We start from the raw sequence: 20,491 nt of genomic DNA, 5'->3' as shown, positions 1-20,491 counted from the left end.
GCATATTCTGGGGGCTCAAAGCTGGAGAAATGATTTTCATTTCAAAGTGTGCAACAGAAGCTTTGTAAACTGTCCAGAGGTTTCCACATTTCTGCTTAGTTAAAAATAAACGTTACACTCAGCAAACACTAAATAAATGAAAACTACATGACTTGTTAATCTTTGGCTTTCAGTGTCACTGTGAGTCTTGTGCTTTAACAGCTTTATTTGAGGTTTTTTCTGGGTTCACATGTTTGCATGGACTGATCTTAATGGTGTTTTTGTCTCTGAAAGCTTTATTTCTTTCCAGAGTCTTTAACTAAAACTGCAGCGGAGTAAAACAGCAGAGATGGTGACTTGGGTCAAATTAAAACAAAGCCTACAGATTTGACTTGGAATTGGGGTCAGAGGTCAAGTCTTCTAATTAATCTGCATCTGTTGTAATCAGGGAGAAAAGCAAACTTTAATGTTAGCATAGATCTCAGGCCTGAGAGGAGATTCACATATTTTCCTGAAAAACTGCGTTTGATGTATTCACCAGTATAGAAACAAGATCACAGGATGTTAGTGGTTCATATCAAGTCATTCATATTAGCTTATAATATTAACTACCTTGACATCTCCTAAAATGAACTACTTATAAACTGTTCTTTGGTTATTTCAGAAGGAGAGCCAGTGGACCCCCACCTATTCACAGAGTTTGTTGAACACGAGACTTTCCATCCGTTTCTGGTCCAGATGTTCCTGAATTTCTCTTAAAGAGGCAGTATCATGTATTTTCTAGGCACATAGTGACATTTTGTGGTACAATAAAGTAACTGTCATCGCATAAAGTGACATGATTTAAAGATAATTAACTTTAAATGGATAATTTTTCTGTTACATTTTCACTTTTATTTTTCAACTCCTGACCTTTAACCTTAACAACAACGTAATGAGTGGAAATGGACTTAATGAAATGACCTTGCTGAATGGTCCTATAACATGATGGTCCCAGTTCCTCCTTTCTGCTGCGGTGCAGAAGCCCCACACCCACTCTGACATTAACATCTCCCAAAGTAAGGAGCTATTTCCATCATGCGCCCTGAAACTCCCTGCATGCCTCCGTTTCAGCAGCAGAGGTAAATGGCTGACCTGCTCACTTTGTCCCCTCACACTCTGCAAATCAGATCTGCCTCTTAAACCCTCACCTTTGCACCGACGATTAATGCCTAATCATCCTTCATTTATTTTGAATTGATTCACTTCATCTGCTATGAGCCACGGGGGAAATCTTATTCTGGTTTGTGTCATGGAACAGAGTCTGGCTCCATTATGCCATCGGCTGATTTTAGATTAAAAATTGTGCACTAAATCACTGCATGCCTTGTGACAGAGCGTGCTCCCCCGAATGAGTTAGCCTGCCAGTGGTATCTATATATAACCACCTCAATCAGCTCAGTGGCTTGTTGGACTTCAGCTGACCTTAGTGCATTATATAGGCCAGAGGGACACACGGCTGCACTGGCCTAGCAGGCCAACCTACTGCTCCTTTTGTTAAAGTAATTCATTTCATTACTGAAGTCAGACATAAATCCTGAGTGCTGAAGTTCAGCATTTCTTCATTTGGCTGTCAGGATTCAGAAATGACACCAACAACAATGGATGTTGCCGCTGTGGCTTTACGGCGTTCTGTTTGTAAATTATAATTATGTTAAAAAATAGGGGTTAATATTTTCATATGCTACTCACAGTTTCAAACTAAATATTTAATTAGCAAACTAAATGTTTAACCAAATAAATATTTATCTCCATTTTTAGAGAGCAAGCTAGCTACGTGGCTCCAAACTAAATATTTATCATTCAGCTAAATATTTAGCTAATATGCAAATGTATTTAGTGAGAAGTGGAAGTGCACTATCAAAATAAAAGCTGGGTCCTGAGAAGTGCAATGCTTATTGTGAATCAGAACTATAAAGTTGAGGTGAATATGTGAAAATGCAGATCTTACCTGGGCTCCAGCAGAGCCACAGGCTGAACTGCACATTAATGCAATAATGATTTTTAAAGGAGGCCCAACCAAATATTAAATATGATTGCTGTACAGTACAACTAAATTTGGGGGTTTTCATTGGTTGTAAACCAGGTTAATCAAAATGACCTTTTCTGAAATATTTAAGATTATTGAAATGCAGCTGTTGCCTGCAAACCAAAGCCAAAAACAAAGGAGCAACAATCCTATCTTATTATTTTTCGATGTTTTAAACATTGCATCCTGACTTCGGTTGAGAAAAACGAATGAATGAAAACGATTCATTTGAAATTCTAGTTGGCAGACTGAGCAGAGCAGGGGTCAACATTCCTCTGAACTCGTTCCTTTACCAAATTTCTCTCTACCTTTCTGCTCTCCGTGGCTCAAAACGATATAATCATTCAGCTCAGAATCTTTGGAAAACTCCAGGTATCTATTTTTTAAAACTTCTTTACAGTTTAACTCAATAAATGATGCAGCCATCAGCTGCCAGCTCTCACATAAAACCCCAAACTCTGCGGTTTCTGTTTCTCCCTCTTTGCTTTGCTTTGATGTCACTGTGTATGAAGAACATGTCAGGAAGTTGTAGCCAGCAGGTTCTTGCTTGCATATGTAATTTCAGAGACCTTTCCCCGCTGAGCTCCAGGGTTAGCGAACCACAGGCGTGCCGGACAGCTCTCTGAGCGAGTCGGGGTCGTTATGCATCCTCTGACGGTCACTAACACAGATTATTCTGGGATGCAGGAAATTCCTCAAGAGAATTTTTACATGTTAAACCCACACAATGCATGTCTACTACTTTGCAGCTGAGTGTTAAACATAACCTATTTTGCAATTCTGCGGTGTGGACGCTGAAGGCATACATGCAAACACGCCTGGCTGGTCCCTGGGGGGGTTAAAGAGCATGAGAAGTGAAGTCACGCTTTTAGCATGCTTCATGCATGACCTTTTTTGACGTGGCGTGTTTAGAGAGTCACCATTATGTCACCCTCGATTCGAATGTTGCCCTTAAAGTTGAAATAACCCATTTACTTCTTTTACTCACATGTGAGCAGCTGAGCTGAGCTCTCATATGAATTTCCTTTATACTCTGACTCTGAATAAGCAACATCATTTCATCATCGTGAAATCTTTTAAAAGTCTGTTTGAATCTGGTAATTAACTAAAGATCAGGGGTGATGGGTTTCCTCTGTGGTTAGACATCAGCGATTTCCTCCCTTTGCACACAAGAAAGGGAGTTTTAAGAACAAATTTAGGATGTGGGCTTTTGCACTTTGCTAAATCTGTTTCATATTTAATGAGTTTGATGCTCTGTCCCTTTTCTGGTACTTTTCTGTCCTTACTTTCAGCCTCTAAAGCAGATCTGAAATGTGGTAAGATATCCGGAGCAAGATGGCAGAGTTCCTTTCACAAACAAACAGAATGCTGATAAATCTTACCACATTTTATGCTAGAGGGACTTTGTCATAACATCAGTCCCTGCTGGTGTCACTCATTGTTCTGGTTTAGACTTAAAGCTAAAAGCCAGACTGACAAGGTGCCAATCAGCTGCAGCGTTTGCATATAAATTATGATGAAAGTAATCCACGTTAGTTGTGTTTAAAACATCCCTGATGGAAACCAAAGCTCCATCTGAAAGTCTTTCTAGAAACAACAGGGAGCCGAAGAGTCGAGCTGGAAAATGGAGCATTTATGTAGAGAATCAGAACAAAGGAAACTTTTCACTTTTTCTCACATTTCAACCACCAACCTCAATGTATTTCATTTTGATTGTTTGGAATAAACCAGTGGAAAGAAAAATGATCCTCCACTCTTTTCAAAATAAATGTAAGATAATTAGAATATTATTGAAAGTTCATTTACTTCAGTGACTTTATTCCTTATTAAATAGTGATTAATTTCACATAGACTGATATTTTTAACCCTGATGATTTTCTGCTTACTGCCAATGAAAATGCAATATTAAAGTTTAACTGTACCTGCTGACAAATGATCAATTCTGTCATTATATTCAGTGACTTTCTTTTTGGAAAAAATGTTAAGAAAATTCAACTGATTAGGCATAATTCGACCTAAGAAGGGCAGCGTTTAGACGGTTTAAGGCAAAATATTGCAGAAATAAACATTTACACAAACTACACAGAAACATTTATAAGCCTAAGTAACATTTTTAGAAAGCTTATCAGCAAAACAGTTGATTTTTAAATGTGTGATTTATTTGCAATGGACTCAGAGTGGGATGGTTTCTTCTGCTCTAATATATACATGTTAATCACTAGTTCTGTCACTAGTTGGTTTTTAACAAATAAAGATGCTAGAGGGTCTGAAAAGTCATGAAATATAGCAACAAAGTTAACAACAGGACATCTTTGGCCCTGACGACAACATCGACCCCTTGGCTCATCTCCACTCATGGCCACGCCCCTCTGCGTATCTTGGCTCCACCTACTTTGGTGGGGGCGGGGCTTTACGTTCAGGGCGGAGTTAGTTACACTTTAAACAGACCTGCATACTTAACAAAAAACTTTAGTAAAAAGTGTTAAAGGAACAATATCAGCAATGTTATTCCTTCAGCAAAAACATGCCTGGAGTGTCGCATTGATTCTTTCATGCATGTTTGAGGAATCCTTTAATCTCCGTGGCAACCATTCAGCGGTGGACATCGCCTGTATGGACCTAGCCCCGCCATTAATGTGCAGCTCCTCCTCAGAGCTGCAGTTTCCAAGTTTCCACCCCAGAGAGCAGCCCTCCCCCTCTCTGCTCCTTCAGACTAGCCAGCAGCAATTAGCAAACACCTGGTGGAACTGCACATCTGCTGAGCTCAGCAATAGAGACGCCATGTTTTGAGGACTTCCTGAAAGTGGAGTTTCATAAAGAGCGGGAGATTTTAAAAAGACAGAGGCCCAATTTCAAGGCATAAAAATATGAAGCGAAATTTCTTTTAGGTCACATTTGATATTTGTATCATTCTTATAACAACTTGAAGGTAACATAGTTACTTGATTGCACTGTAAAATGGCACTATGTGCCTGGAAAATAAACAATACTTCCTCTTTAAATACATGTATAGTAATAATAAGTGTTGAAGAAAGTTTATTTTCTAGATGTCTTGATATTATCAACAACTTTGGTGTAACTGGAAGGAAAATAAAATCTCTGAAATGTGCAAAGGAACTTTTAATAAGTTAAATTGTAATCTGCACTTTATATAAAGGTTATGTAAGTTGACATTAAAATGAATGACTGTGGTGATTTTCATTCCTGGGATCACTCTAGTGGCTTACTTAGTTAAGCGTTATGAAAAATGCACATTTATACGAGGCGTTGGAGTCCGCTGCTTTTCTGCAGCCACACTTTTCTGAAACTAGTCGTCCCACTTTACTCCAGCAGCCCAGGACTTCACACTGCTCCAGCTGGAGGCGGCCTCTTTGTCGTCCCCCACTCTCTGGGGATTACCCAGTGTGATCTTGAAGGAATTAGCATTTAAAGTTCATGAATGATAAGTGCTAAGGAGGCATAAATCCTCTGTTAGTCAGGCAAACATGTTGCTGTGCTGTCCCCCTGAAAGCAGGTGCTGTGTATCTCAGAAGGGTGATGTCTAATCCGAGTGAAGCCGTCAGTCATCCTGCGCTCGGGAGCAGGTTTTTTGTGGGGAGTTGGATGAGGCGCAGTTGGTGTTTCCTGACGACTGTCCAGCGGAGCTCAGTCTCCCCGTTGCAGCATCCCTCCTGGGACTAATGTTTATTTATTCTCTGAGCTTCTGTGATTTCCGTTCCTGCATCCTCAAGGCTATGACTAATTCAGCTGCGATTACATCACAGTCCGACACGGGGGGTTTTGGCTGACAATTATTTAATGATACGTCTCTTTGTGCTTTCCAGTGCATCCAGATGTGGAGCTGATGGGAATTCAGAGGTTGGCTGACCAGAAAAGGGTAGTTTCACAGTCCATTTCCCCTCTGTGCTAATTAGCATGTCAGCTGCAGAGACACCTCCAATGAGGCGGTTAAAAAGAGAGAATGGATGGGATGCTTTTCCATGTCGAGAACTGTCACTGAAACCTGACCTTTAAGGAGAAGGTTGCATTTATTAGCAGCGTATGCCTGTTAGTGGTGGGAGGGAACATGTGCTGCTAAGAGCCAAGGGCATTGTGTTTCTGCAGACAATAGTGGGCAATTTGAGAAGAATTGTCAAAGATTTGCCTTTTTCTCAAAAGAGGACTGAAGGTCATCTCTTCTGGGAATCCGTCACAGAATGAAAGACTTGCAACCTGACAGACCCGGCGATGCAGCAGCTCAGTGTCACTATCAGCCACTTTACAGAATAAAATGAAGCACGAGGTTTAAAGCCAGAGCCGGACCAAGAGTTTGGGCCCTAAGCAGAATTTGATTTAATGACCCACTTCTGATTATAGAGCAGCAAGTATTGAATATTTCAGCAAGAATATTTCACGTGTTCATGTAAGAAACACTGATGTTTGTCAGCCACTGAAAAATTCCAGATGGCCACTATGGTCATCAAGGAGATTTTATTTTTACACTAAATTGGCCAATATTTATCACAGATGAATATTTTTAGTATCAAATCACACATAATTGTACCCATAGAAATCATAATAACTGATTATGTTTTGATTTTTGGCAACAAATCATTCTGAACCGTTGAAATCAGATATATTTTCTTGATCTAGTGTAAACTTTTTCCGGTGGTCATTTTTCAAAATGACTTGATGAGAAATCACTCATCTAAAGTTTGGTAGTTTTTCTCGTTTCATATGAGAACACAAGGACAGCTGAGGCCCCCTGCTGGCCTGGAGGCCCAAAGCAGCAGCCCAGTCTGTTCTGCCTCCAGCAGCTGGAACAATGTGGATTTATCATGTTTTAACAAAGCTCATCATTATACAATCCTATCTTTAGAACCTGAGTTTTTTTTTTTACTTTTATGTAAAGAATTGCTCATCGTAATAGTGCTGGGAGGTTATTTGTTGTAGTTTTTTTTTTTTTTAAAGTTTGACAATCATCTCGATCTGTGATTGTCATGCTCAAGATGAAATCACATCACTTCTCCCAGTATTCCCCCTGGATGAGGAGCAGATGCAGACAGAGCATCATCAACATTCACACTGCTCACCAACATCCTGACCCTCCATGAATACAGATCGTTCTCCTGCGGTGCTTAACGTACGCTCTGCTTTTCCCTCGCTTTCCCGTCCCTCTCCAACTTTATTATCTCAGAACGAAGTCGGTTGTGGCCCAGATTTACAGAATCAAATCAGTTTCCCTTGAACTGTTCACTAAAAATAAGGCTGAGGTAGCGGGTGGGTTCTGTGGTATTAAAGTAATTCAGAAGATCTGCAAAATCACAAAGCTTTTGGGATGTAATAGAATATGAAATGTAGTATGAATTTCAGCAGACAGTCCAATTTAATAGAGGGGATTAGTGGTAGGGAAAAAAGATATGTTCTCTGTTGCATTAAAAGTAGCAACAAGGGAAAAATAGATTTAAGAGAACAAGGAAAAAATAATAAAAGCTTCTATTAGCCAACATCCTTAGAGCAAAGGTTTTATTAATATTAGCAAAACCATTTCTTCAGATTTCTACTTCCACGGCTGTGTTTTAAAAGGATCTGATGAATAATTTAGCATATGAAAAGAAAAGGTTGTTGTAATGTTGTGTAGGGGCAAGGGAAAAAGTAATTCTCTCTGGTAAGGCATGCAAAGTAAGTATTGATTATGTGCTTTTCAATCTAAACATCCTCTTTTCTCACTCGACTTCCGCCTGGTGCTCCGCTTTTCACTTAAGAGGATGTGCATATTTTGTGTCTTCATCTTCCTTCTGTCCCTCCAGGGATGCATAATGCTTTGCATTACATAACAGGAGTGCTGCCACTCTAGGAAACACCGTATGCTGGGATGTTCACGGTTTTATTCTGATGCATTTTTTAAAGGATGTCTTCACAGTCAAATGTAAATCATCACAAGGAAAGACGGAACAATCTGATTTTTTTGCACATGGCTATGTGTCATCGCCTCTCAGTTCTTGGTCTTTCAACCTGCTGGCATATAAATGTATAAATTCCCTCCTGTTCATTAGGTGTGTGGATAATCCTCTGTGGGAATGTTGGTACCAAAGGATGCTGCGTTCAGCTGCAGCGGTTCTGATCTTTGTCGGATGAACAGTCTGCACAGACTCCCTGCAGCAAGGCCACTGTGTGCAAAGAATTGTGTTCACCACACAACCCACAAACAGATCCATGCACACGTCTACGACTTGTCTAATATTTGTCTTTCAAAAGCTGAACCAAGCAGCTGCTTTTGCAGAAGGTCAAGCTGACTGGCCCTGTTGATGAAACCATAACGAAGCACTTCTGATGCCTAAGAGCTTCTCTCATTTCCAGGGAGAAATCCCAGGGCTGCTTTTCACCTCATTCTGGGCAACCAATCGTCACGCATTTCCAGATACATCCGTAACGACACATTTAGCTCCTCAGGCGGTCTGAAACATAGACAGCCAAGGTCACCTCGGTTTATTCCACAAAGTCCCACAGCTTATTAGGGAAAATAAACTTATGCTAATGGTTGTTTACTTTGCTCTTGAAGCTTACTGTTTACTTTGTAGTTTTTAAAGAGGAGATTTTAATGCTTCAGCCTCCAAGTGAGAGGCTCACATGAAGTGAGCACAGAAACACCAAACACAACTGCTAGTTCCTGAAATGTTGACGAGCTCGGGTTCAAACGGGAGCAACGCGCCCCGCTGACCCAGGAAACGCTCAAAGAGCAGATCTGAGCCAGTTTCAGATAACAGAGTGAAAGATTTGGGTCTTTAGAGCTAAACTGTTCAAGATGAGATTTTTCCTTTTTTATTGAAGTTTGCATCATCACAGGCAGAAACAGCTCACAGTGACGGGAGGACAACCAAAAGGTGTGCATACATGCTTACATATTGTGAAATAATGACAATACAGGGATTGTTTTACGTGTCAGACGTTTTTTATATAGAGCCTCTTGTTGTAAGCTTGTGTTCACTTCTGTTTGATTTAAAAAGATACGTTTTTATCTGCCCTAAAATAAAGCCACTGAGAGGAAGAGAGTCTCAGTGAACTGGAGCTGATGAAGCCTGTTGTTCAGTAGAAACAACTTTTCAGATTTTTAGCTGTAAAGACAAAACGACAACCAGCCGAATGTTTGCATTTCATTTCACATTCATATGTGTGTTATTATATACTATAAAGTATATTAAATATTAAGAATACAAAATCGATGTCCTGAACCTTTTGCCTTGGACCTTCACATTCATCTTGCTGCTTATCTAACTGCTGTTGGTGTGAAAAATAGCAGAGAAATGTGCTGATTCCAGCTTTGTTCTCTTTTCTTTACTAGTAGCTCGCTATGGCTGCCATATGGTGCATCAGAGATTCCCAGTTTCTGTTAGCTCTTTGCATCTCTGATTCAGGTGCTGTGTGGGAAACAGGTTGGAGTATCAAAATGGTCTAAAACACAAGATCCTGGCAGTCGTGAGCCTCTGCTGAGCCAGAACGCTCATTAAGCCCTTCAACTGGTGAAAGTCAATGGGAGATTGTCCAAGCGCCATGGCTTCAACATGGCTACTCTGGCAAACCGGAGTGAGATATTTATATGAGCCAAATGTTTGTGTGCCTTCACAGGAAAAGCCAGTTTATGTGGAGGTAAACAGGAGCTCATAAAGGGCTGCAGGCGTCATATAAATTAACATTTATTCTTCTAACATATTTTTTATTGTGGTCAGATGAGCCAGTAGAAATCAGGTATCTGATATTAATCAGTTTAGGCCCTTATTGATCTGATACTGAATTTATTATTATTTTTTAAACGGACGTTAATGTAATGTTTTATGAATTTATTTCCTAACTCTGCACCATCCAGGCTCACTTAAATACACCAGCAGCTTCTCAAGCTTCGTCAGACATGAAAAACAACCTTCATTTGTTCAGTCAGTGTAATTAGGAGAATAAAAGCCAATGTAAAATAAATAATACAGAAACTGAACTTGACTAAAGAAAATAGATTGACTAACATGTGCAAACATGCAAAAAATAAACTGCAACAAATAATCTTTGAAATGATTCAGAAAGTGTATTTAGGATTTCTAAATATAATGTAAGTTAAATGCTAAAGCATGACGTCCCTCAGAGCAGTGCGCATAGAATTAGACTTAATAGATCTGTCCTTGTGGAATGGACACATTACCAGTCTATTTCCAATCTAGAATTTTTTTCAGTATCATGATTGATACAGATATCAATATTGGATCTGTGCAACTTTAGCATAAATCTTCAGAAGCACCTCTGATGTCAGAACCAAGCGGTAAAATTGATTTGTATTTAGCTGATCAGATGTAATAAAGTGTTTATGTTGGAACATCATAAGGATCCTTCATCTTCATACCTGAAGATGAGATGAGAAGCTGCAGCAGTTAAGAAGAGCAGCTGCAGCCTCTCTGCATCCGCGGCGCAGAGCAGTGGAGAGTCTTTTCTCCTCTGTGGCAGCGTCTGTCTGTGCTTTGGACCCGTTGGCTCTGTGTGTCGTGGTCTGTTTGGTTTGCAGGGCCTGTCCTCCTCTGCTTCAGGCTCTGTGATTGACTCTTGCAGTGCAAGCGTTCTGTCCGTCTCCAATCATTGCTGGACTCTCATCCCTTCCTGATGCGCTCCTACTTATTCTCAATGCATAATTGAAGTGCCTGTGGCTTCTTAGACTGATTGAAGAGTCTGGTTGGGATATTAGAGATCCAACAGCAGAATTAGTCAGGGGTGTCTAATAGCCTTCTGCTATTGTCTTGTCTGTCTGTCTGTCTGTCTTGATGGGGTAGAGGTTGTGTGTCAGGCGTGGATGTGTGTAGTTGTGTCAGAGGGATGGTGCTGGACAGACACAAGGCTCATCTGTCTTTAATCCTTACTGGCTGGATTGATTTGGAGTCACTTTGCAGTGAATTGGCCTTTCAGTTTCTCCCAGAAGAGAGAGACTGAGGGGAAGAAAACCCGGCCAACCCCTGCATCACTGACAGGTGCATCTCTAAAGGCCTCAGACAGGACAGGCTGTGTTTTCCAGCCAAGGCAACCGCAGCAGTCAGAATGTTAAATATGTGATCAGAAGAAAAGGGACAGAACTGACCACAGATCTTATGTTGGCTGGATGAACCGTTCATAACAAATAACATTCCAGGGAAAACACTGAGGCTCCCAAAGCCTCCTAATGATGAACATGTTAAAGCAGTAAAACAGGCAGAGGCGAGTTTATTTGTATAACATGTCAGTAACAAGACAATTCAAAGTGCTGCACATGATGAAAACATTAGGGGGGAAAGAGAACATTGCAATTACATAATAACTGAAAGTTAACTTGAAAAACAGACTAAAATGAAGGATTTATTGAAGAAAAATAAATGAGTTTCTAGAGTTTTTTTTTTTTTTAAGAAATTCAGTGTTTCATGTTTTTTGCAGTTTTCTGGAGGTTTGTTCCAGATTTGTGGTGTCTAGAAGTTGAATGATGTTTCTCTGGGGATGCAGAGCAAACCCAGAACCAGAGGACCGGAGAGGTCTGGAAGGTTGGTACAACAGCAGAAATTTAATGAATTTTGTTATTTAGATAAGACCAAATTTATATACATCTTCAATCTGTTGTTCATTTGAAGAATACAGGCAAATTTTACTCAGAATTCAAACTTTGCAGGTTTTAAGTTGGAAAAATAAGCAAGAAAATCTTGTAATGGGAAAGTCGCAGGTCGGCCATCAGGGTCAGCCTTAAAAAACAAAGACATTCATGGCATCAGTTCACATTGCTAAGAGTAGTTAGCTTGTCTCTGAGTTTAGACGTTAGCATAAAGTTTTCCATCTTGCAATACTAACAAGATTAAGGTGAATTTAATGACATTCCTAGAATTATTCCAGGTGAGAAGTAGCTACCAGAACTTCTTGTTTTGTCCCTTCTGCTTCTATGTGAAATATGATTTATTAAAAATATTCAGCTAAGCTTCATTTTCCAGTCGTTTCTCTCAGAATATGTGAACAATTCATCTTTTATCTCTTAATTAGCTCTATATTTAGCTTATGCAGCCAAACTACCTCCAGTGCTAATAATCTTGAACGAAGCTCAGTCTGTACACGTTTTCTCTTCCTTCCTCTCTAAGTCGGATTTTCGTGGTAATTTTATGGTTTTTGTGATTCCTCAGGGACTCCAATCTGTGAATAAAACTTTAACCAGGCGGATAAAACTTTTTAACCCTAAACTCTGCAGCTGTTTTAGTCCTTTGAATTCATGCTATTAATTTTTTTTTTTTTTTTTTTTTTTGAGAGTGCCTCAACCGCCATCACTGCCCTGTGAATAATTTAGTCGTTATACAACACACTCTGGCTGTACAGTATTCACAGGGTAATAACTAGGAATCCCAAGGAGACCAAAAGTGGGATGTTATACCGTGGAAAGCTTTATGTACAGAAGCTGACAGTTTAGATTTAGTCTTTTATGATGGGGTGAAATATTAAAAGGATTGTGAAATACAACACCACCATCATCATAGTATTTTATATTCCCCTGAATGTTTTTCAATTCAGAAAATGATGATTTCTGATGGGATTATTAGGAACTTTTTGTTTCTATGGAAAATATGATGGATTGTTTGTTGGAATTAAGCTGATTTTCATTATAAAGCGTCGGTACATGCATGAGTCACAAGCGTTTGCAGAAATCCTTATGCAGCACTTATTTTAACATAATTGCTTTAATGCGCCGCATGTAGAGTATAGTCCGTCTCTTCAGCAGCTGTTCAATGTTATACTTAAAGCCAAAATAACTTATTATACATGATGAAAGACCTGAAAAGAGGAAAAAAGATTATCAAGGTGATATGAAAAATGAATTCAAACAGATTATCTAAAAAATGACTTTTCATTCACTGAGGCTTCTGTTTTATTTGTTCGAGCCTGACTGTCCTGGAGGAGGGAGAGTTGAAGCATTCATGTATCTGCAGAAAAGCTTAATAAATAAATGAAGAAAACTCTGACCGATTCTCACAGAGGTGGAGATGAACTCCCCTTTTCTTTCCCAGCATGCTTCAGAATGGACCATTTTCCTTTGCTGTGCAGAAAACACAAATTGCCTGTCTTTCCTTTGGGGCATTTTTGCACCTTTTTGATGTTTACACTTGCTTTGTTTTGCTTTGTTGTTACATTATTCTGGTTGCCTTTTTGCAACCAAAATAGCACTTACATTGTTACATGAGTCTGAGTTGCAAAATCACAAAGGAAAAATTGAAAAATCATGCCTGTAGCTAAATGAATATTTCTTGTCTTCCTTGCAGGACCAAATCAATGGTGGCAAAGAACAGATTTTATGCACCTCAACAATTCTTGAGCTGCAGAAAAAGGGAACGGAGACAATTCAGTGTCTCTGAGGTCAACTCTGCTGTTTTTCTTTATCCGTTTTCACAAATCTTTCTGCTTATTGTGCTGTTGTGATTCAGTTTATGTGAACTGAACTTAGAGGCCAGATACATTAATAAAATTCACTTCCCTGATGTTATAGATCCCTCTTGAACTGGATTAGGGTTTTTTACCCTTATGGGCATGGCTGCTGGACTTCTGGGGATCTCCTGTTTTGTCTGGCGCCAGGATGTTGGCAGCAGATCTTTCTGAATCAGGCTGGACTCAGCACATCCCACTGATGCTTAATCAGAGCGGGATCTGGGGAGTTGAAGGCTGGTCGGGTTCTTCCTGCTGCTCCTGTAGTAAATCCAGAGTCTGACTACAGGAACCCACTGCTGTCATAGAACGTTTTCACATTTGGAGGCTGAGTTTTGTCTGTAGTTACATGCAGGTGGACCTGAGGATGTCACTGTAACACTCAGTAATTGTAAATGTTTATCCTAGTGGGACATTGCATTATATGAAAAGGACAGCGATGGGCACCGCCAAGTAAAACGTCAGCTGTTGGCTAACATCTAACTACTTTGACTTCTTAACGGTCAATCAATCAATCAATCAAATTTTATTTGTATAGCACATTTCAGCAGCAAGGCATTTCAAAGTGCTTTACATAATTAAAATAAAAACAGAAATAATCAGTGAGAAAGAGAGATATTAAAAACAATAAAAATAAAAAAAACAAAAACATTACATCATTAAAACGTCGAAAAGAAAGAAGAAGAAATTAAAAACATTAAAGACATAAAAACATGGAAGACATCAAAACCCGCTCTAACTCTAATTTAGCCATAAGCAACTCTAAACAGGTGAGTTTTAAGTTGAGATTTAAATTAGTCAATAATCAAAACTTAAACATAGATGTTGAACTTCTTTCAACTGAAAGCCTAGTAAACAGCCGAGAGCATTTTATTTTGAAAAATGCTTTTAGGTGAAGCTAAGTGTGTTGAATGTTTTAGCAGAAGCGCTAAGCGAAATATTAGCTCTGTTATGAGTGAATTACTGGAAGTGTGCCCCCTACTGGAGAGTGATGAAATGATCAAACATTTCCTGCTGGGTCTGTTGACGCTGAATATTTCTGACTTTTCAGAGCTGGTTGTGGGTTCAGATGATCACTTTGCTCCCTTTGCTTCCCTCCTGATGCTCAGTTTGATGCTCTTCTTCAGGTGCTGCCTTTTGATTGGCTGATTTTGTTAATGAGCAGTCGGACAGGTGTGCCTAATTAAGTGATAGTTACTACAGATGGAAAAAGGCATTAACAGCAAAATTTGAAGTAAAGCGAAGCTGAATCCTTCTGGGTCACTGAGCTCTCATGACGAGCCCAGTTCCAGGACACGACCCGATGCGACAGAAGCAGCACCAGAGGTCACGACCTCTAAAATGTCGTTCGGTGTCTCACTCTGACCTCTGGTTGATATGGAGGAGATTGAAGAGGTTTGAAAGCGGCTGGCTCCGTGTCACCGAGTCAGTTACCGCGGCAACTGATAATCATCTGAGCCAACCACTTGGAAGAGGGGTCACAACCTATTTTCTTCTTCATCTTTCTCTCTGAGCTTACTCCTCTTCTTACACTCGTCTCCAGTGTTTTCTGGATTTTAATATTCTGCTCTCCTCCACATCTCACAGCTGACCTCTCCTCCATCACCTTTCTATGTAGAAAGCGCCGTCACTGTTGCTTCCTATTGCACTACAGCAATTATCCCCCCTGAGCTTGTTAAAATGTCCCCACTCATTCAGACAGTCTCATCTCATATACTCCTGTTTCCTCCAACTAAAACTCAAAGCTGGCTCCGATCTGCTCGGCGTTTTCTCACTTTTCTTCTTGTGCTATTAGACAGTTGACTTCATTCTCTCTTTGCCAAGAATGTCCACATGTGTAGGTCAAACATTATCTCAACTCTGTTATTCTCCCATTATTTTTGCAAAGAAAAGATTAAACATGAAGTATAATTAAATGGGCTTCTGCTGTCAAGCTTGTGTTCTCTGCTGCAACGATTTTTTTTATTCCTTATCACAGCGGTACAATTTGTACCTTGAGGCCTCAAATATGAAAGCAACCTTGAGAGTGATGTGTGAGGTGTTGGAAAGCACCTCGTGCTGCATGCATGCATGGGAGCGCCGTAAAACCGAGCGTCAAGGCAAAAGCTGCTGATGGGTTTTGACAGTGTTTTCCAGTTCCTAACCAAGAGAGACATTTGAAAAACTAGGCTGCAAAGAGACTTTATCCATCTATAACGTGGATTAAATTTGAAAGAGTTGTGGACCTGGAGGGCTGTCATGTGTCAGACCTGGTTGCTTAATGATGACATGATAGTTAAGTGAACTACAACGAAGCTGGAATGAATGATGATGGTGAGGTGTGACAGCAGCTGTGTGCGTCTGCTCACAGGATTTATCCAGAACCACACAGTAAATAATCTGGAGGTCATAATCTGGTGCAGTGGGATTTATTAGGGACCTAAATGAGATCAAGTTTAAAGAACTGCAACACAGGTGCAGCTCAGTGAAGTCAAACGTCTTCAGAGAACGACATCCTGGATGAAAGCAGCTGAAATGAGCTTCATCTGAAGGATGCAGTGATTACAGGCGATTAGTGCCGGGATGGATGCATCGCTGGATCAAAGAGCTAATCTTAATAAATAGAAAAACAAATTCATCTTAACAGGAAATGCCAATAATAGATAAAACCAATAAAAACAGATTTCTAATGGAGGAACATAATGATGGACGCTGGACGTGCCGACAGTCACTCATTCCTTCTACCAGGAGGATTACTGAAGCTGATGAAAATATAAATGGAAAGTTCAGTGGAAGGAAAAAACATAATGGAAAAAGGTTTCACAAGAAGCAAGGAGAAAACGAAAGAATAGCAAGGAACATTGAAGAGTTTGGAGGAGATTCACTACCACACATATAAATGTAAGTTCAGTTAATTGTTCAACCAAGAATAATGTCATAAATGCAGAGATGAGTTATAGAAACAGTGTTGTGTCCTTTGGAATTTAATCACTGAAATAAATGGACTTACTGATGATGATATGATTTACTGAGATGCAGTTTAATCAGATCTGGACAGAAAAATGATCATAACTGTTCATGTTGTGAACAAAGTGAGATTCTGCGTCACTCCTCCATGTTTTCCTGCAGACGGGTTCTGAAGGCCACAGCTCAGAACCCGTTCTTGTTCCTGAGGTCAGAGAGGTGGCAGGTCTGTGTTTAGAGGCGGTTTGGCTCAGAAACGTTTGCCTTTCCCAGCGGTGGAAGCAGAGTGGGGATTAGGCATGTTCAGATCTGACAGATTGAGGAGGGCTGGGCGGTTTCACCGTCGCCGCGGTGACTGACACACTCGGATAAGCTCCCTTCACTGGGCATTAAACACAATTAAGAGAAGGTACTGTGTTCCTCCCCAGCAGGACTCTTAAACCTCTCGGCTCTCCCCTCACTAGCTGTAAATCCACTTTATCTATGTGGCCTCCTAAACTTTCTATTAGTCCCCTGCTTCCCTAAATCCCTCCTCACACTATTTATTATCGGCCTTCAGGACGGCGTTCGCTGTGAATCTGTGTATTTGACGCTCAGCGAAAAAGACGACCTCGCTCCACTGTTTTCAAATGACTTTTGGACTCCTCTTGTTTTTAATCAGTTTGCCATTAAAAGGCAAATGGAGCCTCCCAATGAATTCAGCTTCACTGGAATTATTCAGCGTTTAAAGGACAGAAAGCGTCCGTCTGCTTCTCTCTGCTCTTTTGCTCCCATTTGCATGTCTTACCGTGTTGAAAGGTTCTAACGTTCCAGATGTTACAGCTGCATATTTTATTGGGTTTTATTGTTGGGACAGAATGTTTTATGACAGACCAACCCAAATCAGTGCATTTGAAGGGAACATTTAAGGTAAAGATGCTTTTTTTAGCCTTTAGTTTTACAAAAAGAGGTCAGAATCTGTGGTGTTCATTTTCTAACTCACCTGTTCAGAGATGTTCTCTGCTGACTGAACCTCTGGCTCGGACTCAGGTCCTCTAACAGGTTTTCCTCTCAGATTGTCCTGGTTTTATTTCCATCCTTATCCTCATTACAGACCAGCCCACAGCATGATGCTGTTTTTTTACAATGTTCTCTAGCAAATCTCTGAGGTTGTTACAGAACACCTGTGGTTCTTTTTTACGTGGTTGGACTGCAATGATTGGGTGAATTTGGATTTCAAATTTTTCTTTCCCCACTTTTCTCTTTTTGTGTTGGCTGTCACATATTTTTTCAGTCTGAAATTTTAATTTGAACTTCTTAAATTTTAACACTACATTTTTTAACATGTTCATGTGTTTTGGATATGTCTGTAAATCTGACACACAGGCGACAGAAACGCAGTTTCTCTCGGCCTGCTGGGGTTTCATTTGCACTTCAGAATAAATCTGATTGGACTCTGGAAAAGGCTGTTGTTGTGTTGAGGTTGTGCTAAAAGGAGTTAGCCTATCATCAAGCCTAAAATAGCATCTCAAAGCTAAACATGAGTTAATGTCAGCTTTGCACTTTGCACCAATCTGATGGTTGGAGATCCTGAATAATTGATCGAAAACAATAAATAACTTTGTTTTGAGCTCATATGTCTGTTTATTCCATAATTTAGTTGCAAAAAGGGTTTTGAATTAAAAATGTTGCTTATTTCATCAATTAAAATTGGATTATTTATAGATCCAATTGTACTTTTAAGGTGCTTTTAAAAACTCTGCGTTGTTACGATGAGGAAACTTAATCGCTCCCTCAAGTCTGAAAATCAGGGATCTTTTGCAGCCTGCGTTTCCTTCAACCTTGACAGAAGACATTCTGAGCAGGCTTTTTACAGGACAACCCACTCAGCTGGTTAATTTTAGCGGACTCAAGCAGAGCTCTTATCAGTCTTGATGCATTACTCTGCGCTGCTCTTTCCGCCTTTTCTTTTTAATTGATTCATTGCCTGTTCTCTGCAAGGGCAGGCATATCATCTTCCTGAGAGCGCTGTTCTCCACGCACCAGGTCTTTGTCTTCACATCAGCCTGTGTGAAGTCAAACCAGAGCAGCTCAAAGGTCAAAGTTCAGCAGCAGTCAGACTGAACTCATCTGACATTTGAGATGGGGATGTGTGGCCCATATCCTGTAGGACTCATTAGACCTCAGGCATCTCGCACCATTTCCTGACTCTTGCAGTTAAAGCTCAAAGTTACTTTTGCACATCGTCGCCTGACGGTAAGGAGAGCTGGAGCTAATCGGTCTCGCAATAATTCTGTTCAATCCTGTTTTAAATCAAAGTGGATATTTACTGAGGATGTCACAGAACCAAGCAGTCCAGAAATTGTTTCAAACTCAATGATCCCAGCCATGCATGTTTGCAAACATCAATTAGAGCTTATTGAATATAATTCCTATATCTTTTCCAACTACAAAAAATATGACAATCTGTCTTTGTTTGTTCTTTTTGTTGGATGTCACCTACAACTTCCCCCATTTCTCTCACTCTCTATATTTTCCAAAGCCGTGTGACGTTATCTCTGAATAAATAGACCAGCACATCCGCAAATCAAAGCCTTCCTGAAACACTCCATGTTGCGATAACGTTCACTTTGCCGTCGCCACACACATCAGCAGGAATCTGCTGGAGTGAGATTAGGGAGCTGCCTCTTCTTGTTAAAGTTCAGATCCTCTGCAGGTGGCTTCAGAAAGCCTGGAAGATGTCCGCCGTGGATCTGGGACTAATTACATATCTGTTTGTTCTGGATTTATTGTAATCTGCTCACATAATCAAAAACTCTGCTGCTCAAGTCCAATTTTTTTGCCCTAATCTCTCCCAGAGCTGTTATTGGCTTATCGCCGCTGTAATTAACATAATCCTAGTTGGTTTTTCTGGCCGTGTTTAGTAACTGTTTGGGTCCCTGACAGCTGGAAGGACCCGGAAACTTGAGCTGTACTTTTTTTTCCCTTTCAATTCAAAGGTAACCGTAGTTGCTTGAGGAGCTACGGTTCCAGAAGAGCTGGAAATGTTTTAAAATTATGCCTGAAAAGACTCCAACTTGTCCGTTTCTCACCCTCTCATCTGTTGTCTTCTGCTTTGCAGTTGTGTGGCTGTGGGCTGCTTGGCGTGGGCATCTGGCTCTCTGTGTCACAGGGCAGCTTCGCCACCTTCTCACCTTCATTCCCGTCTCTGTCGGCTGCCAACATGGTCATTGCCGTTGGCGCAATCGTCATGGTGACGGGCTTTCTTGGTTGCCTGGGTGCCATTAAGGAGAACAAGTGCCTGCTTTTAAGCGTAAGTTCAATCTCTGTATATTCAAACTTTATATTTTTTCCATTAATATTTACCTGCCATATATAACAAATGCAGTCAACAAGACCAACAAACTCTTCGATTTATATTTGTTTTAGTATAAACGTACATGTTTTTCTTAAAGATTTCCCCTGAAAATTATGCTGAATAAACTAATCCGAACTGTTGAAAAGCTTGGAAACCAATGAAGTTACGGTTTATTCATGTTTTAAGTAGTTATGAATAATACATACTTTGTGTGTGAGTCAGAGATTTTGAATATTATGTTACAATACTGCTGATTATCATGATACATATAGCCACAAAGTCTGGATTAGTTTGAAAAATATTTTTGTTTCTTCGTTTACAAGAGAAAATTTTGGATTTATGAAAAGTATCAAGATATATGCACAGGATGTCTGGTTTTTATCTTTCCATTTGCAGCATTTGCACCAAATAATTTGGACGTTACTGTTGAAAAACACCAACAGATAAAGGCTGTCTCGTTAAAATGGGAAATGTCAGTTTTTTGGCTGGTGGACCTTCATAGATCAGTGTTTAAACTGGACTCCGTGTTTTTTATCAGGTTAAAACACCAAACAAGCAAAAATTAATCGTTTAAATAAATCACAAACAACCCAGCTGGACATTCTGACAAGATTAGTTCTTGTGCTAATCTAATGGCAGCAACTCATTATAAGTGCAAATGTGTTTATATAGACACATAATTCAGTTTCCTGCTGACAACTTTAATTTGTTTGGCAGATCTCTTTATACTG

The 20,491-nt window shown here is 40.0% G+C and overlaps 1 protein-coding gene across 3 annotated transcripts in view; it reads left to right on the top strand.

Annotated features, from left to right (window-relative positions):
- The window catches only part of tspan9a (tetraspanin 9a), a 220,932-nt gene that overhangs the window by 160,028 nt on the left and 40,413 nt on the right, over positions 1-20,491 (top strand). For all 3 annotated transcript variants that reach the window (XM_081608386.1, XM_081608387.1, XM_008436527.3), the window contains one exon: positions 19,524-19,715. In XM_081608386.1, the coding sequence (XP_081464512.1) occupies positions 19,524-19,715 (192 nt within the window). The remainder of the gene's footprint in view (positions 1-19,523; positions 19,716-20,491) is intronic.

The sequence above is a fragment of the Poecilia reticulata genome, chromosome 6 (genome assembly GCF_904066995.2).
Source record: "Poecilia reticulata chromosome 6, P_reticulata-male-v2, whole genome shotgun sequence".
In the NCBI taxonomy this organism is placed as follows: Eukaryota; Metazoa; Chordata; class Actinopteri; order Cyprinodontiformes; family Poeciliidae; genus Poecilia; species Poecilia reticulata.
Note: the sequence above shows the minus strand (reverse complement) of the source record. Positions and strands in the feature narration are given on the sequence as shown.